The sequence below is a fragment of the Coturnix japonica genome, chromosome 3, assembly GCF_054131305.1.
Source record: "Coturnix japonica strain WE chromosome 3, WE-NBRP24, whole genome shotgun sequence".
Classification (NCBI taxonomy): domain Eukaryota; kingdom Metazoa; phylum Chordata; class Aves; order Galliformes; family Phasianidae; genus Coturnix; species Coturnix japonica.
In genome coordinates, this window is record NC_140665.1 from 77720491 (window position 1) to 77740126 (window position 19636).

At 35.8% G+C, this 19636-nt stretch overlaps 1 protein-coding gene across 50 annotated transcripts in view; it reads right to left on the bottom strand.

Annotated features, from left to right (window-relative positions):
- The window catches only part of RIMS1 (regulating synaptic membrane exocytosis 1), a 275646-nt gene that overhangs the window by 62845 nt on the left and 193165 nt on the right, over positions 1-19636 (bottom strand). For 19 of the 50 annotated variants that reach the window (XM_085543785.1, XM_032443344.2, XM_085543771.1 and 16 more), the window contains 4 exons: positions 18574-18645; positions 13051-13233; positions 11978-12090; positions 6531-6560 (listed from right to left, as the gene is read on the bottom strand). In XM_085543785.1, the coding sequence (XP_085399911.1) occupies positions 6531-6560; positions 11978-12090; positions 13051-13233; positions 18574-18645 (398 nt within the window). The remainder of the gene's footprint in view (positions 1-6530; positions 6561-11977; positions 12091-13050; positions 13234-18573; positions 18646-19636) is intronic. The other 31 variants (XM_085543816.1, XM_085543807.1, XM_085543782.1 and 28 more) reach the window with 3 other exon arrangements.

Below are 19636 nucleotides of genomic sequence, written 5' to 3' on the forward strand. Positions count from 1 at the left end.
ATGACTAATACATTAAACAGGCATTAACATTTACTTTAAAGTAATTAAATCATACTACTGTCTTAAGACCTAAGTGCTTACCATAGCTAAGCATTATTTTTAAGAGCAATAATCTTTGTATTCAACATGTTAAAGAAACAATAAATTCTTCTTTTTTTACAAGTCCTTTAAAAATTCTATTCTCTAATGTTCACCTCGACTTTAATGAAATCTTATGTTCTTGTATTTTTTCTTTCCCTACAATTTATCCACAAAGAGGGAAATCTAATATTAAACCTTCAAGAGGTTGTCATGCTATAAAGAGTCCTTGATTTCGTCTGAACAAGTAATGACAATATTGGTTGTGCTTGCCATAGGGAGATGCCCTTGCACTAAAGGAAAAAAATCAGTGTGAAAACACCTGGGCTCAAGCTTCCTTAAAGAAAGTTAACCCTGTAGTAGCGCATAATTATCAAAGGGAGCTGCATATTCTGCCATCCTTAATGTTGGCTGGACAACAAATGCAAAGGAATACCAATAAAACTAGAACTTTGAAAACCAGCACTCTGTGACAGTCCTAGAACTACCCCCAAATTTTCATCAGTGGTTATTCTAAATTACAGCAATACTATCTTCATCACTTTTCACAGGTTATAGTATCTGAGAAGAATGATTTCATTTAGTTGCAATTTGTTTTTGCATAACCATAATCTCAAGACACGTGCTTCACTTGGGAAAACCCCTGCAAAATCGTTTTTTCTGCGTTTGGGTCAACCATGGACTTCATGATTCTCTCCAAAGATTAGTTTTTAAGAGTCATGATTTTTGTGAACAGCCCCTCCCAGTTCAGTGACAGGAGACAGAGATCAAATTAAAGGCTTCATGGAATCAATTTTCAATCACAAACCACGGAGAACTTAAGCAAAAATAGGCATACTATCATGATGTTTACAGATTGACATTATTAATTAAAAGGTACCAAAGGTACCATAAGTGAGTTTTATGCTGCTACTTAACTGTGGGATTCTTCACACATCCACTGTTTTGTTGGTGCTTTGCAAGCATGAACATACAAAAAGAAAGCAGTACCCTCAGAGTTGAATATTTTAAGCTGTGTTAAAGCACAAACAACAATTGTGCTTGCATGTACCATCCATAATGAGTTTGAGGAAATCATGAATTGTCTGTGCACTGGTTGGGTATGAAAAAAAATACAGAGATATCACTGTCAAAAATGTTTTCATGTCCTCCTTCCCTTCCACGTTTCTTATTTAAAAGCAGTAAAATTAAATATAGCAAAATTACAGTAAAGTTCTGCTGCAGCTACAAGTTTAAGTCAAAAGATAAATTACCATCATAATCTTCAACGGCCCACACTGCAGAGGGACCAATCTAGGCAGTTCTGCATGTGCAGAATGCTACACTGGCCTGGTGATTATTCCAGAGAACTATGTTGGTTAACGTGTACCTTAATTGCAATGAGTCCAGTTCCACCATCAGATATGCAGGCACAGCTCCAATTACTTCAATGGAAGTTGCATGGAGGTATCTGAAGGCAAAATTGAGCACTTTAGGTGAAATTTTTAAAGATGGCCTCTTATTTTGTGGACATACATGAAAGGATTAAGATATGTCAATTAGTGACTGAAGTCAAAAACTCAGATATCTCAACCCTATCATATATGCAGGAAACAGACTGAGGATATAAAAACCAGAGGGAATATTGAGACCCCTTTAAAAATTTAGCCCTATATGTGTACTGTGCACAGGTTACAGTTACTGTCAAAATAACTGTTTCACCATGTGACTGATATGTGCTTCACCCTGTTAACTTACCATACCTGAGAAAGTTTATTCTATTATATAATGCCCCAAAATCGCAGTGAATATGAACAAAAATACTCTAGTCAAAGTTGGGTAACTAGTCAACCTTAACTCAGTAATTCTGGATTACGCATGTATCTAAATCCTTAACCTTAATCAGAAACTTATGTTTCGCATTAATGGATGCCATTATGTGAAATAACATGAGAATAAGTAGTGAGGAATGTTAAGTTAATGAAAGACTCTGAAAGAAATCTGTTTTTGTGCAAGGAGCAAAATGCACCATTAGCTATTAGCTAAAACCAATTGGTTATCAATTACTTCTGAGTAAGCAATTACAATCTAGAAATTACAACTGCATTCTTTTAAGCTTTGCTCACCGTGTACATCTAAGTGCATGTTATATCTAGTTCATTTCTGTGATGGAATATTTTGTCTGCCTGAAAAATAGAGTGGTCTATTCTTGACATTTCAGTCAGAAAAAGAGAAAAAAGAAAAAACAACCCAAAAAAACTAACACAGGAGCAAAAGCACATGAGCAGAAGCTGTAACAACCATAAGAAACACCACCATATAAACACAGCACTTTCTTGGAACACAGCTGGTTATCACAGGTAATGAAAATCTGACATAAACAATTCTTCAAGAGCTTCATCTCTGAGAAAAAATATGGATCTACTTTATTGTTTAGAGTGCTTTTCCCAGAGCTCTTGAGAACCACAGTCATCTACATATTGAAGCAAAGAAAACCCCAAACCTCTAAATTTTACAGTGGCTCTAGAATTCAAACTATGGAGAGCATCTCAGATTAGTGGTACAACTACCAGCAACATCAGTTGTGCCAGAAGTAACGCTTTGAAGAGATATCACTCTCTTCTATTTCAGAGAGGCTCAGTCAGGTCTGAGATCAAACAGCATAAGAAATGTTGAAAGTAGAGAGCTCTAGGAGTGAGCTGCTTAAATAAGAGGTGAACATTTAGAGGAAAAGCTTTCACTGTAAGGAGTCTTCCTGTGTAAACTATGTGGAGATTGTAGAATAATAATGTATATAAGCAATAAAGCCATGCAGAAGAGAAAAGACAGACATACAAATGGAATCAAAGTATTATTCTTCAACTCCATTAATGTGCTTAGAAACCATTCTGACTCCTGTAATCTCAAGAATACCAAGTCTGCCTGGGATACACTTAATTTTCTCCACAGCATCACGTACAGTACTTTGTTTCAGATATGTAGCACCCAAATGTTTTAGCCACTGCTGAGCAGTGCTTTGACAGAATTAGGGACTTCAGTGATAAAACTTTCAAAGGTAGCCATTACACGGAGACTGTCTGGGCATCAGTCCACTGATGGTGGAAGATGGCAAGTAATTGCTTTTGCATCACTTGGTTGTTATTTTTTTTTTTCTTTTCACTTACTAAAATGTCCTTAACTCTGCTCACAACAGCCCACACATTTTCACACACTTCTGCTCTTACAATTCCCTCACATTCCTAGATCTGGAGGGTGCAGGAAGTGAGAAGATTGTAGGTGCATAATACCTGGCTGAGGTCAACCCACCAAACTGGCCTACCAAGAATTAACTGCTCAGCATAATTCTGAATGGTTTTCCATCAAACAAGCAGAAGTTCTCTAGTTAATATTTACTTTATTATTGAACTTGCTGCTAAGTCTCATCTACCTTCCACTGTGAATGGGATTCAAAGCAGAAATCATGGTCTGCTAAGATTAAGACCATCTTCAAACACAGTGGCATGCACCAGCTCTTCCTGAGTCTTCTCTTCAGATGTCATTTAAAAGATCCCTTTGAACACCAGGCACTCTGCACTGTAATCCATGAAATATCCTACAGTATTCTAAATAAGTCACATACTGGAAGTATAACTAAACATCTGGATATCTTAGCTTTATAGAGGTTCTAATGGTATGAGAAAAGGGACAATTTAACATAAGTACATAATGGAAGAGTTGTTTTTTTACCTATAATCTCAAGAATTTGCATGTATTACTTTTGATAAAGGCCAAAAGCTCAACATTAAAGACAGTTCTTGGTATATGTTTCCATCATAGGCAAAGAGATTTTCTCTTCCTTTTGACTAAAAGTATATTAAAATACATGCTCTATTTTGATTGTCAGAATATGGGAATCTAAAACACATGACTTAAAGAAGGTAGGGAATAAACTAACGAAGATGGCTAACACTCTTTAATTTGCAGCCTGCAACCTACCCAGAAAGGAAAATTAGGATAAGACAGTAGGTGTGTTTTTGTTGTTTTGTTGTTTCTTGAAAGGAGAGCCTTTTCTTATTTTTTTCAAGAGATCTGCATGCTGAGAATTTATATACAGTCATACTTTGTGTAATACGTCATCACTATGATGTGGTTTATAGAATTGCATCTGATAACATTAACAAGTTAACAGCCCTCATCCCTATCTTTATCTTCAGAGAACTGTTGGCATATTTCACCCCTATCTGCAGATTAACCAATACAGAGGTTAGGCCTAGTTAGAATACTACCTACCTTTTCAGTTATGTACAGAATAATGGAACTATAAGCAATAAACAAACGTGTACACAATGTGATAACAAATCAGACATATTATGGCAGATAAAAAGATAGAATTTTATATATATTTTTTTTTTAGAAATGCTTCATGTTATTTGTAGATAGTGCTGCATATGGCACACTTCTGCAGTCTAAAGTACGAGAACCTAAAAATGCATAAAATCTGACTTGTCCAACCTGAACTGGTATCTAAAACATTCCAGTCTTATGAAAATGAGCACTATGAAAGCTGCACAAACAAATAAACTGAATTTTGAGTTTTTAGAATTTGTTACCACTTCTCTCCATATATGATCTTTAAAGGTACATTATCAACTCCACATAGACAGTGAGGGAGCAGATTTTGCCCCTCTGACTAGAAGATGCCATGGCTTTCTCAAGTTGTATGCAGGGACTCACATGTGCAGTACACTATTTTGTTCATGGCTGTGTCCCTTGCCATATAACACCCCGTAACTCTAGATTCACATCTCACACCTATCTATTCTCCTTTATTTTTATTTCTTATAATGTACTGGGTAAGTCAGAGGTAATAGTGGGCTAATAAAGTAAATCAACTGAACATCAGGTTATGCACAGTCCCCAAACTGCTGCCACTTCTCCTCCCCAGCACCTCTTCTTTGCCCAGCTAATTTTTCTTATCTGCATTCAGCTCCCATGCGCCATAAGAATCCCTGTGGCTAGATTACCCCACCACCTCTACACATTCCCAAAACATGGGCCAAATCTACCAAAATCTTGTGGAAACAAGCTCTTTCACAAACCTGTTAAGGCATGTTCTAGTTTCTCTGTATAAAGCCAGTTGTTTCAAACAACAAAACATCCATTGCAGTCCAAATCACAGAGCAAGGCTTGTGAACTTGAAGAGTCACAAACAATAAACTGTCACAATTAACTGTACTGTTCTGTTTGAGAGAAATATAAATAATGAAGAAAGCAAAAGTGACAGATACAATTTACAAAATCAACCGTTTTTAGTACTTTCTTAAGACATTTCATAGTACATACTTAAAACTGCACAACATTCTCTAATTGCTAATATCTAATTTAACCAGTATTTCTTTTATTTGTTTAGGGCTTTTTTTTGCTGTTCTGTTGTTGTTGTTTGTTTGTTTGTTTGTTTTACATTATTATGAAAACATACTCCTCATACTCCAGTATTGACATGGATGTCAGATTACACAGCTAGCACAGTAGCTACCATATTTTACTTCAGCAAGTATGAACATATCAGTGAGATCCGGCCTTTTGAAAGTAAATAAGATGTAGTAGAAACAATCCACCAAAGCCTGTATTCAAACCAGAACTGCTCAAAATCAGAAGGACTCAAACTCAGAAAAAGTTAAATTGCTGCATTAATGTTCACGCAGTATAGCATTTTTTTATTGACACTGAAAAGATTATATTCTTCTTTCCCTCCAAGATTTATTCTGACTTTGAGATAACCCCTGCTTTCAGAAGCAAATAGGATTTCTGAGCAACATTTCTTGGCAGGGGTGTGACAGGTTGCACTTGTCACTTCATGGAAAAGCCTTGAAGATCTTTTGTTACTGCTCACCAATTCACACATGCCAGGGGGAATTCACAGGAGGTCAAAACTACACCTATGGGGATTGTCTGGCTGCATGCAGAAACCTGCCCTACAACACACTCAGCTTTCTGAGTGTCAGAGGCTTGCCATGCAAACAAAACACAACCCAGGTTGAACAAACTTGTCTTCAAAATCTCTCTTCCTACAAAGGATAGTTTCTGCCCATTAGCACCCTCGGCTGTTCCCAAGCCAAGATCTACGAAACATCCTTCATAGATGTCAAGAGATATGGCTGCATTATGATCTTACTGGAACCAGCATCTGCGCAGAGCTCAGGAAGTCATTAGCTAAAACTTAATCTATGAATGAACTTTAACCCCATTCAAGCAGCTTCTTTGCAATTTAAAATACCATTACTTCTCCTCTATTATTTCTATATTAAATCTAGAAATCACAAAATAAACCACCTTCAGATTCTAAAGAGGGACAAAAGATAGCACACAGATATTTGAGAGACATAATTTTCACCTGTTAAATGCTATTAAGAGAATACTGTATACTGCCAGTATTAACAGTTGCCAAACATTTGTTTAGAAAAAAAAAAAAAAATCAAAAATCACATATTTACCTTTTGTGGAAGAGTAATAATTCTCTTGTTCTTCAATGAATTAAATGCACGGAATGATGGAAACAGAAAAAGAAATCAGCAAATTTAAGGTTAGAGAAAGAAATGTGTTACATGTGACAATGGCATGTACAGTAGGCAGTACTCTGGCATATGTAGAAGTAATGTAGAAAATTAAAATGATAAACCATGACAAATAATAAAGCCTGTGACACTTTCTTCAAAATTAACAGGAACAATGAAGTTACTGAGATCCAGATTGTGGATTCTTTAAATATTGCGCTAAGGCAGCATTCTCACATCCAAATTTACGAACAACATAAAATCCTGAAATTACTCTGACTTTTGTATCACTCTGACTTTTGAATGATGTAGCCCTGTTTTAGTTTCTGATGCCTTTTCTGAAATACCGACTGTTACAAATTTACTTTCCGTTAACTGAAATCTGTAATACTCAATAACCACTTGACAATGGAAAACTGGTCTTTAAGGAAGACATTAAAGATTACGAGCCTTGAATTAATTTGCAAGAGTTAGCAATGCTGAGAGAAAATACTCTTCCATGTGAGTAAAGATTCCACAAGCTGCCTCAAAATATGCAGTGTCACCTAAGAATTTCAAAATAAATCCAGAAATATGAAGACAAAACAAACAGTGCTAGAAGACTAAAATCTAAAACTGAAATCACTTCTTCTTCCAGTCAATGACGGATCTAAGATAGGGTCTTAACTGCAAGCATTTGATCTTTTACCATCACTCAAGCCAAATTCACTGCAATTACATTTCAATTCACATACACACGAAACTGTTTTTTTCCATTTTTTTTTTTTTTTTTTTAAGGATCTTAATTACATATGCAAAGATATTTGCAACATTATTCCGTGATTTCTCAACATGCAAATCTTCCATATGAAATTATGATTCCTGTTTGCTAAGAGGAACAAACGACACTGAAACATTTCATTCCTGGATGCTGTGACTACCATTGGAGATTTGTACACATATATATTATAGACATGAACTTCATAAAAGCAATTCCCATTCATTACCAGTACAGATTTCAGTGTGACTTTCCTTCACAAAACAGCTGCACACACACACACATGCACTTCAACCTGCATATACAAGGGCTATGTAGCTTTTTCTGATATGAGCCAAGATACAATATGCTGGTCAGAGTTTAATTTTTCTAATGATCACTACATAAGGCTTACTTTTGTAAATACATGCTATTGGAAACATACAAACACTCTAGTTCAGTTATGTTTATCGGTACTCTTTTTATGTAAATAGGCTGCTGATTATTGCAATCCTTATTCTCATTACATGACTTTTGAAACATGAAACCACACCACTGAACCTAGGAAAATGAAACCAAGCTGTGAATAGTCAAACAGAAGCAAACAGGTGGGGAAAGACCTGCTTTCCTTGAATTAGCTCATTTTTATACTACAAACCATCATCACACATTTATCTCACTGCTTCAAAGATTTCAGCAGTACACAACATGTTTTTTCTTCACTTGTTACATTTCCCAGTAGTATCTACTATGTCTAAAAAGGAGTGTAAACAAGTCATACAGAGCTTCAGGCTTTGTTAGTAATTTACTATTATGCTAAAGTGTAGAGACCCACACTATTCAAGTGAAAATCACTATGAAGTCTGATAGTTTGTGTGAGATAAAATGGACTGAGTAAAGATCACAGAAGTATACTTTATACAAAAGTGCCATTTAAAAGCCATGCAACTATACAACAGATTTGTTGTACGAACAGCCAAAAAAATCAATGAAGAATTCCCACCCCTCTTAGCTTCCTTGAGTGATTCGCACAGTTCTACTCAAACACAATGCAAATAAATACTGATGGAACTCTCTTGCAGCTTGGCAAAAGAGAGTATATGGAGAGCACAGAATTGTCCATATCACTGCTTAGAATTTTATTGCTTTAGTCACTGTGTCAGTTAAAACAAAGAAAGTATAGCGCTTCACTTGCAGCACAAATTATGGTGAAGACTACTAAACTGTGACCTTCAGAAAACACAAACATGCCTAAACCAGACTTAAATTACACTTTCAAGCATCTCAAAACCTTTAGTTGCATTAACATCCCAGCGTGGGAATTACTGCTAAGGGAGTTGCAAAGAAACACATATTGCCATGCCCTCCTTGAATATCACAGTGATTAAAATAAAAATCATGTTGCCTAACAAACACAGGAGCCTCTAATGTTAAGCATAATTGCTTTAAAGCATCCATATGTACTGGTGTGGCTAAAAATTCAACATAGAACTCTTTCAAGTGAAAATACCCAGCATGATTTCTGTTTTATTCAAAACTAGGGCAAAGTAGCTATTTCCTTTACAACAGTCACCAAAGAGCTTGGTTTTATTGTTCTCTTGTTGTTTTTTGTTTTGTTTTGTTTTTTTTTGTGTGTGTGTTTGTGTGTGCATGTGTGTGTGCAATTATGCTATTTTGAGGTTATTAAATTATCCTTATACTGAACTTTTTCTTCTACTTTTTCTCCCTGTTCCTGATTGGTAATACATGCCCCATATCTTTAACAGAATGGGGAATATGAGTCTTCCTATAAGACTTTCATCTCTTGTGAAGTAGATCTACCGGAAAGAACCTAATGAATTATGTCACAAGTTGACTGTTTATAATTCTAAAACCAAAGCAGTAACTAACACAACATTGCTTGATAGAAGCAAAGAAATAGCCATTAGTTGTTAGTTCTAAACTTGATAATGAAAAAATGGAATGTCTAACATTCACCATTAGTCCTAGGAGAAGCCTTATTAGCACGCGCATTATCATCTACGACAGAAAGCTGAGAGAGAAAATATCACACTTTCTTGAGAAGAAAACCACAGCCACTCTTGCTTCTTTATTAACTCTCGTATTTCCCACAATGACAGTTTCAAAGAGTAACAAAATTACTCTACTGGATTCCTGTATACCTCCTGAATATGTAGACAGTCAATAAAAAATAAATAAAAATAAACAGTCTTGATATCAAGTCAATCAATCTTTCTATAACAATTACTATGATTTGCAATACAGATATAGACTGATAAGAACTGTATTTAACCCTTCTGACATAACAAAATTTGTATAGTGTAAGAAAGCGCTTTACTACAAAAATGGTACTTTACAGTACATCACATTGTATTTCCTTGAAATGCAGGATATTGACACTGACCACCAGTAAGGAGCTTTATTTTTAAATGAAGAAAATGCAAAGAACTTTTAACATTGCTTCTTGTAACATTTATAGATTGCACTGGATTTTGACATTTTCTGTACCCACGGAGACTGAATTTAAATCACAATTAAGTCATATTTCAGTTTAAAGTACAGTTAATGAAAATATTTCATGGACAAATATATTGACATTCAATTGCAATTAGAGTCAAACCTCTTCTATCACTCGATCAAACTTTGATATTCATTAAAGAGGTGAAACTGATAACAAAATTTGATACTGAATATCATATTATTTCTTATAGCCTCACCAAAGCTACTTGCCTAAAGAAGGGTAACGTTTATACATATTAATATACTTATATCAGATGATACTGTCAAAACATTTAAAAATATTTTATAAAATCTACTAAACTTAGTACTTCCCTGTAAATACACTCAGTCTGATCAGTGTGTTAAACATGGGTAATATCAGAAAATCTTCCTTTCAAATAGACAAGTTAATCAGATGAAATTAAAATACTATGTAAAGAACAAAATCTCTTCAGCCTTCAATTCCACAGCTGTATTGGCATAGGCAAAATATGGTATATAACAAAGTAAATAACCTATTTGTTTATTTTCTACGTATGGCGCAAGCATATGAACCACAAATATGAATAAGAGTTCAGTGAAACAGCATTGTGTTACAGATATTCATGGCACCGACAGCTTTTAAAACCAACGGCAGCTTTTGCCTTCTGTTTAAAGTTCACTTTTTCTTTGCTCTTCTGCATACAACCCCATACAACCCATCTCTACTTATTTTCACAACACTTTCTATGTTCATTTCCAAAGTTTTTAACAAAATACACAAGTTACCAAGGACAGATGAAAGATAACAGATACCCGCAGGAAAACCAAAAGAAATTAAAAGCTGAATTATCATTGTACATTGTACCAAGTTCTGAATTGCAGATGAAGCATAAAAGAAATTTGAAATGCACCTTTCATTACACTTTCCTAAAAAGCTCTCACTTACTAATAGAAATAGTAGAAATAGAAATTGTAAATGTAGACTGAAACTAGTTTATAATCAAGACACCAGTAGTTCACTATGAAACACCACAAGAAGTCTCAAAAGTAAACTTTTAAATGAAAAAAACTATTTGTATTAGCATTTTAATAATTCAGAATAAACACATATTAAAAAACCCACATTTTAAGGTATGTTAATTGAAGGTGTACTATACCATCACAGTTCAGTCCAATAAAATTAATGCAAACTGACTATGTTAATGTGAGTGACTGTACATCATACAAAATAAAAACCAGCAATCTAACATGATTAAAAGGTCATAGTCAGCACTATTACCTATTTAAGAATAAGATCTGCCATCTTCAGTAAGGCACAGTAAGGTTCAATAAGGCACAACATATAATCATTTGAAGTACTTCTTTCATTTTCACACAGAAGAAAACCACAAGTTGTTGCTTGTTGTTAATGAGAAAAAATGGGCTTTTAAACACATAAGAAAACCTGAATGCACAAATATTATCCACTGTGAAATTATAATTTAAAATTATTTTATGGCCATTTGATTTTACTGTAATAGTTCAAGCTGTTTGTGTAATATGTTGCTAGAAAAAGCAGCAGCAATATTTACACGTATTTGATGTTAGTTTGTAAAAACCATCTTCCACAGCCACTAAGTCTTCACTGTGATTTTCAGAAAGGAGCAGCAGTCTTTGCCCGATCAATTTATTTTTATTAATGTAAGAGCTGATGAACTGTGCCTTGATATTCTTGCACTGATTGTTTTAATTCTTTAATCACTGAACCTGTCCCACTCCAGAGGGAATTTTTCATACTGTGATTTTTGTTTATGTTTAGTCTATGCAAACAATACACAGCAATTAATATAAACAAAAAAATAAGAAATGTATAACACTGTCAAAATATTTGCTTCAGATTTCTTTGGCTCAATACAAACTAGATATGCTCATGGAAACCACCATGGCTCTAAAAGAAATTTTAAAGTAGACAAACATGAAAGGCTACTAAAAAATTAAGGCAATTAAACTGTGTATAATATTTTACCGATCAAAATCTATTAGACTTTCCAGACTACAAATACGGTTTCATTCTCTTCTGTTTGGCAGAGCTATAGCTTTTAACACGTAGCTGTGAAAGCAGAATTTAAGTAAAGAGAAGAAAAGTAAGAAGGCAAAGAGTTAGAGCTATCATAAGCTCATTATTTGATACCTTGCTCTATACTGCCACTTCTTACAGGAACTTGCGGTAGCTGTCTTCCCCTGCGACTGCTGAAGGATGTGTCTGCAGGAGGAGACTGGGTGGGACTTCCTTGTTGATGTATTCTGCAGATGAAATGAAGATAAAATAAAATAACCCAAATGAAGAGAATTTATATATTCTTAAACACAAATTAAGTTGCAAATAGAGAAGGTGAGTTTGAAAAAATTTTCATTTGATGTATGCCATATGCATGTATTCAGGACTAGACAGCTAGCAAACTTATATGGTTTCACCATTAACTTCTCTACCTGACTTCCATCTGAGGAGAAAAAAAAAATCTCTGTTTCTTTGTTTTATGGTGCTTTGAGAAAGTACTAGCCAAGAAAATGCTGAACTAAAAGCAGTTTTCTAATAATTATTTATGATTACTGTCCTCCTGTACTGGTACAAAGACAGCACAATATTTCACCTCTATATTTCATTGACTTTTGTGTTCCCTTTTTGATGATGCCCTATTGCACAAGATCACAGAACCAGACAGCAAACATCTAATGCCATGGCATAGTGGGTTACTCTTCCCTGAACTGAAACAAGGAAAAATATCTTTAAACTTGTGTGTCTGTGTATGTGTGTGCACATGCTCATAGTACTAAATACTTCAGAATTACTAATAGAATACATAGTTCAAAATACTTTCAGCTTTCGCACTGCATAAATCAACTTACTTTGACTAAGCCTGTGAGATTAAGCAGTCAGAAAATGATGTGAGTTCCTGCACAGTGTTCAAGCAAAATACTTAATTTTAAGATGGATACAGAACAAAACACAACAATGGAAGGACAAAACACAGCCAATTTTTCACTCTTACATTGCGTAACTATTTAAGATCAACAGAAGAAGTACCATCTAGATGGTGAAGATAGGCAGCATAAAGGATATGGGAGAAGTGTAAATACCATGAAGAGAGGATAATCTATAGTGCCAGGATGAATGAACGTGTCATGTATGCTCAGGAAAATACAATACCACACTGACACCTGGGAGGCAGAACATGAAAGCTGAACTGGACATGTAATAGCAACCTTGTCAGAAGTGGAGAAGGCGGCGCCGAGCCTCCGGGCGCAAGGTGATGTACAGAGCATAAGGCTCTGACACTAGAGTGCTCACTCGACCTGGAGCGAGCATGATGTTTTCCCCTAATGACTGGCTGTTCAGTCGTTCGTGGGGCTGGAAGTCCCCTTCTAGAAAGACATGGTAGCAGACCCCTAAAACATCAGGGCCAAAAAGAAACTGTTCAGTTGTTAGCTCCAGGCACACCTTCCCATGCCCCCCTCCACCAAAGAATATCACAAACATTGGCTGCAGGGCCTGGACGGGCATTTCAGGCCCAAGTTATTAATTCAGATTATGAATCCATTTCCAAAAGAATTAACTATAGAACACTCACTGCTGCAGATACACATCACTCTACTTGTTGAATTGTTGAGCACTGAATGCAGTAGACCATTGGCCAAAACCCTAGCTGCAACTCAAACAACAAATGCAAGCTAACAACATGTATAAAATATAAAGGGCTAGAACAGAGTAGGCTATACATACCCAGTTTTAACACAGTACATTTGTGTTTTCAAAGTATACCTCCTGTCTTTATCAAAAATATTAACTGGATTCCAATTAGTGTCCCAAAGAAGGACAACTGGTAATTGCACACATATGTCATTCCCTTAGAAGTCTGAAGCAAGAAATCTATTTAAGTAACGTCCTGCAGCAGAAACCAACACAAATACACAGTTCTGAAGGAACTCTGATGAAAACATCATTAAATTATGCAGCAAAATAATAATCGCGTTAGTGTAATTAGCAGCATAATTATTAGTAGTTCAATAATTATGTATTTTGCAAGCATTAGATAACCTAGAAAATCTCAGGTTTGGAAGGTGACAAAGTAAATTTCCAGCTGTGCCTTTTTGCTAGTCCTGGCTTTTTCAGAAATGCAGCTTTCTGTAAATGGTAATATTATATCTGTTGCTTTAGAAATTTCCATAAAGCCACTCATATCTTTTCACTGCGGGTTTCCACTTCCTAATTTCTCCAGATTTATGAACTGTTCCTGCACACACACAGCACATCATTCCCAGAAGCTACAATCAAAATAACCAAGGGGCTGTCTAGTTTGTAAAGCTATCACATGCTTACAAATCATCCTTAAAAAAAAATAAAAAAAATAAAAATAATAATAATAATAATAAGTGCATTTGAAATAACGTTTATTCAGATGCCTACCAAGAATAAAGGTTTTGTTTCAGGACCAACCAATGACAGCTTATATGGAAGTCCTGCCACAATGCTAAAAAAAATAGGATTCTGTTCCCTTTGCCATATCTTTCCTCTTAAGCTCTGACACTTTCTTAACTCCTGATTTGTTCTGGCAATAACAATAACACTCTTACAAGGACTGACTTCCTGATTCTACAAGATGCTCAATATAATCGTGATGAGCTGAGATCTGAAAATGCCTGTACAGTCTCAAATGTAAATGCAATCCATGCCGAAGAAAGAAGAAGTTCAGAAGAAAGATCAGTTGCAGAAATGAAGGAGTCTACAATACCTGATTAGGAGGATGAGACAAAGAGGAACAAGTATATGAGACAAAAGCTGGTGTGAGTCTGAGGAAATGAGAGAGAAGTTAAGAAATGTAGAGAGGACAAAATTAAGGAGAGAAAATTTGAGAGAGAAATGACACCTTATGATAAATGACATTGCAGCAAACATATGTTGGTATCTTGTTACCACTGCTTGGTACCACTGCTTCTCCCAGAGAAAGGTAACATGGCAAACAGCAAGCTTGCAACTCAACTGGCCACGGACCACAAGGGCATTCTAAAGGTTCCACATCTACTTTCCCACTAGGAAAATCAAGCTTCTTTCTCTTTGGACTGATATTTTAGTGACATAGATAAAAATAAATCACAACAAAACCACATGCTGGCACATGTGGAACTATGAAGAACTAAAACGAAGAGTGTGGTACCAATCCAACACACCTTTGGTACAGGATCCTACACAATTCCTAGCAACTACAGTTAACACTTGTATCATTATGTTTACGCAGTCTTCAATTCAGTATTCTGTGGGTAAGAAATTAGGGGTGGAAGACTGCACTTCGGAACTGATGAACTGTTTTCACCCACATTCATACAAGCATAAAATTATCTTCTATTTTCACGTAATGAGTGTTACTGCTTCAGAAAATACTGAGTCCTATCTTCAGGCTTATCTCACTGAACTGTTATGGGAACAATTAGAACACCTATAAGTATTTGGGATGGGTTTATTTTTTTCCCCCTCTAATGCTGATTTCCTAAAATATCACAGTACTTAAGGATGTGGTCTTACAGAGCACACTGAGGGGTTTTTTAGAAGGAAGATGATAGCATGCTGATACCTTATTCTCTGTGAACACCTGAACTACTTGTAGACAAGGTCAGCAGAAATGGATAATAAAGGAATTACTATAGAGTTATATTTGTCATTTGACTAGCAAATTACTTGCTTGTTATCAAAATCTTCTGGCTGCCCTGTGTTCACTACTAGAGCTTACTTTTCTATTGCGAAAAACAAAAAAGGAGCTCTGGTGACTGACTGACACTTTTGGGAACATGCTTCACTTAAGGAAAAAAAGAATAGATTTTTTTTTTTTTAAGTTTTCCTATTCACCTGTGAAAAAATTATTGTTGTCAGGTTGTTTCAAAAACAAACAATAAAACACCAAACATCACTTATCCCTTGGTAATAACTACATTTTTATGCATTACCTTTTTGCATTTAATCAATGCAAAATGAGAAAAAGATTTATCTCAATATAGCAATGACTACAGTATGAACTCATTACATTCCATATAAATTCTATATATATAGACACTGTAGCAACATATCCCTGTTGTCTCCAGACTTGCTTTTTCCAACATACCTGAGTATATCCTCAAATATATGTTATATCTTGCATAAATATTAAAAATAAGTTCTGAAATATTCAGGGGAAAAAAAAAAGTCTCAAAATTTCAGACCTAGGCTGGTCATTTCAATCAGGAAAACACATTGCTCAAGTCTCAAAAGAATGTTCATAAATGTAACTACACACTTAGAGGTAGAGTCATGCACTGTTAATATATTCAGCATAATACCTCATAAAAACATTTCCTGCAGATCAGTTCCCATCATCAAAAATATCTGAAATTTGGTTTCAAGATTATAATCCACACCAGCCATATGTGATTGAGAGAAGGAGACTCCACAACTCCACAACTCGCCTGAGCCTGTTCCAGTGCTCTGCAACCCCCATTGTAAAGACATTCTTGTGCACACTCGTGCAGAACTTCCCATGCTCAAGTTTCCCCTTGTCCTGTCTCCACACACTGCTAAAAAGAGTCTGGCCTCACCACTTTGCTCTCCATACCTCAGATATTTATAGACCTGGATCAGGTCCCCTCTCAGTCTTCTGTTCTCAAGGCTAAACAGACCCAGTTGACTTAACCTTTCTTCATAGGGGAGATGCTCCAGGCCCTTCACCATCTTTGTGGCCCTCCGCTGGGCTCTTTCCAAGAGATCCCTGTCTTTTTTGTACTGGGGAGCCCAGAACTGGACACAATATTCCAGATGAGGCCTTACCAGGGCAGAGTAAAGGGGGAGGATCATCTCCCTCGACCTGCTGGCCCCGCTCTTTTTAATGCAGCCCAGAATGCCATTGGCCTTTTTGGCCATGAGGGCACACTACTGACTCGTGGCCAACCTGTCGTCCACCAGGACACCAATGCTTACTTAATGCTTACACTTCTGCATTTTCCACCCCATTCACTTCATACCCCACTCCCATCTTTTCTCCTTTCTCAGCCTCTTGCCAAGGTTCTTAAAATCATTCAGCCTGCATGATTACTGAGACCATCACAATCTTGGTCCCAGGAGCTTCCCTTAGTTTTCTGAAGTTAAAAACAGGGAAAAATATGGATGTAACGAACTGAAAAGTAAAACTGTTGCTGCTTTAGAGACAGCAAGGACTTCAGGCATAATTCGGGTCACATGCCTGGTCTAAACTGAAATAAACTGCTGTCAGGACAGCAGAAGCCTCAAAACCAAAATAATAATAATCTGGTCCTTGAGATAGTAAAATAAAATAAAAGCTCTAAACTTTATTCTAGATTATGAGTATTTGCTTTGAAAATAAAACATGTCTGTGTTATTCATGGAAGTTTTTCAATTCTCACAATGTAAACAGATGAGCTCCTCTGCTCATCAAGAATTTGAGTACATAAGCATTTGCTGCTATAATGTAAAAGCTGAAAGTTACAATAATAATGCATGCACAAGAAAATTCAGTGGAAGCAGAAAGTAAAGTATGAGTGTTCATATTAAATTTATGTAATGACAGCTTACAGAATTTTTCAGCACATTTATGTATAGAATTTAACATTTTTTATATTAAAATGTGAAATTGCTAGCTTGGAATATAGGAGTGTGATTTCAGTGTGGCTCTTTCTTCAACATTTGATCAGGTACCTCTTGAATTATTAGTTTCTTCATGTATTTTTCTCACCATTAAAGTTTTTTTGTTTTTTTTTTTTAAATAGGCAAGTTTTTTGAAAAATATGTATGGTAAAACATATAAAAGGGTTAGTACCATACTAATGAAATATGCTATACGTTTCCAAATTTCATCTTACAGAGATCAAGACAGAGGCAACAAGTCTCATACTATGGCTTACTAAATGTATGACTGCAAGTTTTCCCTCCCAGTTAATCTGCAATGATGGAGACTGCCAGAAAAATTGTATTGTATTCACAACACATCAAGCAGCGATAATAATATGGATGCTATAAATAACACCAAATTACAGCAATATAGCTTAGAAATATAGAATCACTCAGGTTGGAAAAGACCTTAAAGATCATCAAGTCCAACCATGACCCAAACATACTAACCTAACTAACAACCCTCTGCTAAATCATGTCCCAAGCACCACGTACAAACGTTTTTGAAACACATTCAGCAATGGTGACCCAAAAACCTCACCCTGGGCAGCCTATTCCAACGCTTAACAACCCTTTCTGTAAAGAAGTTTTTCCTGATTTCCAGCCTAAACCTTCCCTGGCGCAACTTGAGGTCATTTCCCCTCATCCTGTCACCTGTCACCAGTGAGAAGAGACCAATCCCACTCTCACTGTAAGCACCTTTCAGATATTGGAAGAGAGCAATAAGGTCTCCCCCTCAGCCTCCTTTGCCCCAGATTAAACAGCCCCAGTTCCTTCAGTCTCTCCTTACAAGGCATATTCTCCAAGCCCCTCACAAGCCTTGTTGCCCTTCTTTGGACCTGCTCTAGCACCTCAACACCCTTTCTGTACTGAGGTTCCCAAAACTGAACACAGTATTCAAGGTGAGGCCTCATCAGTGCCGAGTACAGGGGCGAGATTACTTCCCTAGTCCTGCCCACCACAACATTCCTGAGCTTATGGCATTGTTACGCATTTTCTGCTTCAAAAATAGTATTAGATATGTATTATGAACGCTGAAATCAGTTTGATCATAAGAGATGTTTACTCATCAATCCTACCTTTCTGTTTCAGCTGCGGAGCCTTTCCTAGTTTGTTTTTGGCTGCTGTATCTTTCCACTTTTCTGGACTGCCTGTGGAATGACAAGTCAGAAAAGAAATAAACATAGAAGAAAAAGAATACAAAACTATGAAGACCTTATTTTTATTAACGTACTGTTAAGGTAATAACAGGAATGGTTTACAAATGGAAAAGTGACAGTTATCTTCATGAACAGGTTGGTGAACTTGGGGTTAAAAACAAATGGTCCTGATTAGCTTTGACTGAAACTGATGGTGTGAAGGTTAAGAGGTACCAAAACAGGGAGATGACATTAGTCCTGACTGCATATGCCACTAGCTCCCATTTCACATTCCATATCTGATTAGATACAGTGCTTCTCCTAGGTCTTTTAGTGCTCTCTTGATCGCACTATAACACAAAGCAGAGTATACAGTAGGAAGAAAAAAAGTTTCAGAAAGACCCAATAATATTGAAACAGAAATGGAAAAATTGCTTTTAAAACTGTATTTCAAAACCAAAATAAATAATGCATCATATGTCAGATTCAATACTACATTAGTAAAAACTTGGCTTTTTAAAAATTTCATTCTACTAAAAATTGTTAAAAGATAAAACAGTTTGAAACAATTCTACTTTTTTTTTTTTTTCCTAATTAATGGAAATAATTTTGAAGTTTATTTCATTCCCTTATTTAGGTTACGAAAATAGTGACAAGTCATGTGTGTTATTACCCAGAGTAATGATACCATTTAAAAATTAGGATTTATAATTTTAAACCTCTGATAATCATCAACGCTTAGTTTTGAGGGGGAAAAAAAGGAGGCATACAGTATTTCAGTAGATATTGAACTGGAAGATACCCAAACAGCTGTAGCATCAGTTTATGTTCAAAGAATATAATCACAGTGTATTTTCACTGCAGTATTTGATCAGCATTACAGTGTGACACAGTTTGAGTCATGAAAAAGGAAAAAATGCAGAAATATATAATGTGCACTTTTTTTCTTACGCGCTTGTGATTTTTTAATGGCAGAGGTAAGTATGAATACCTTCCAGTTTTC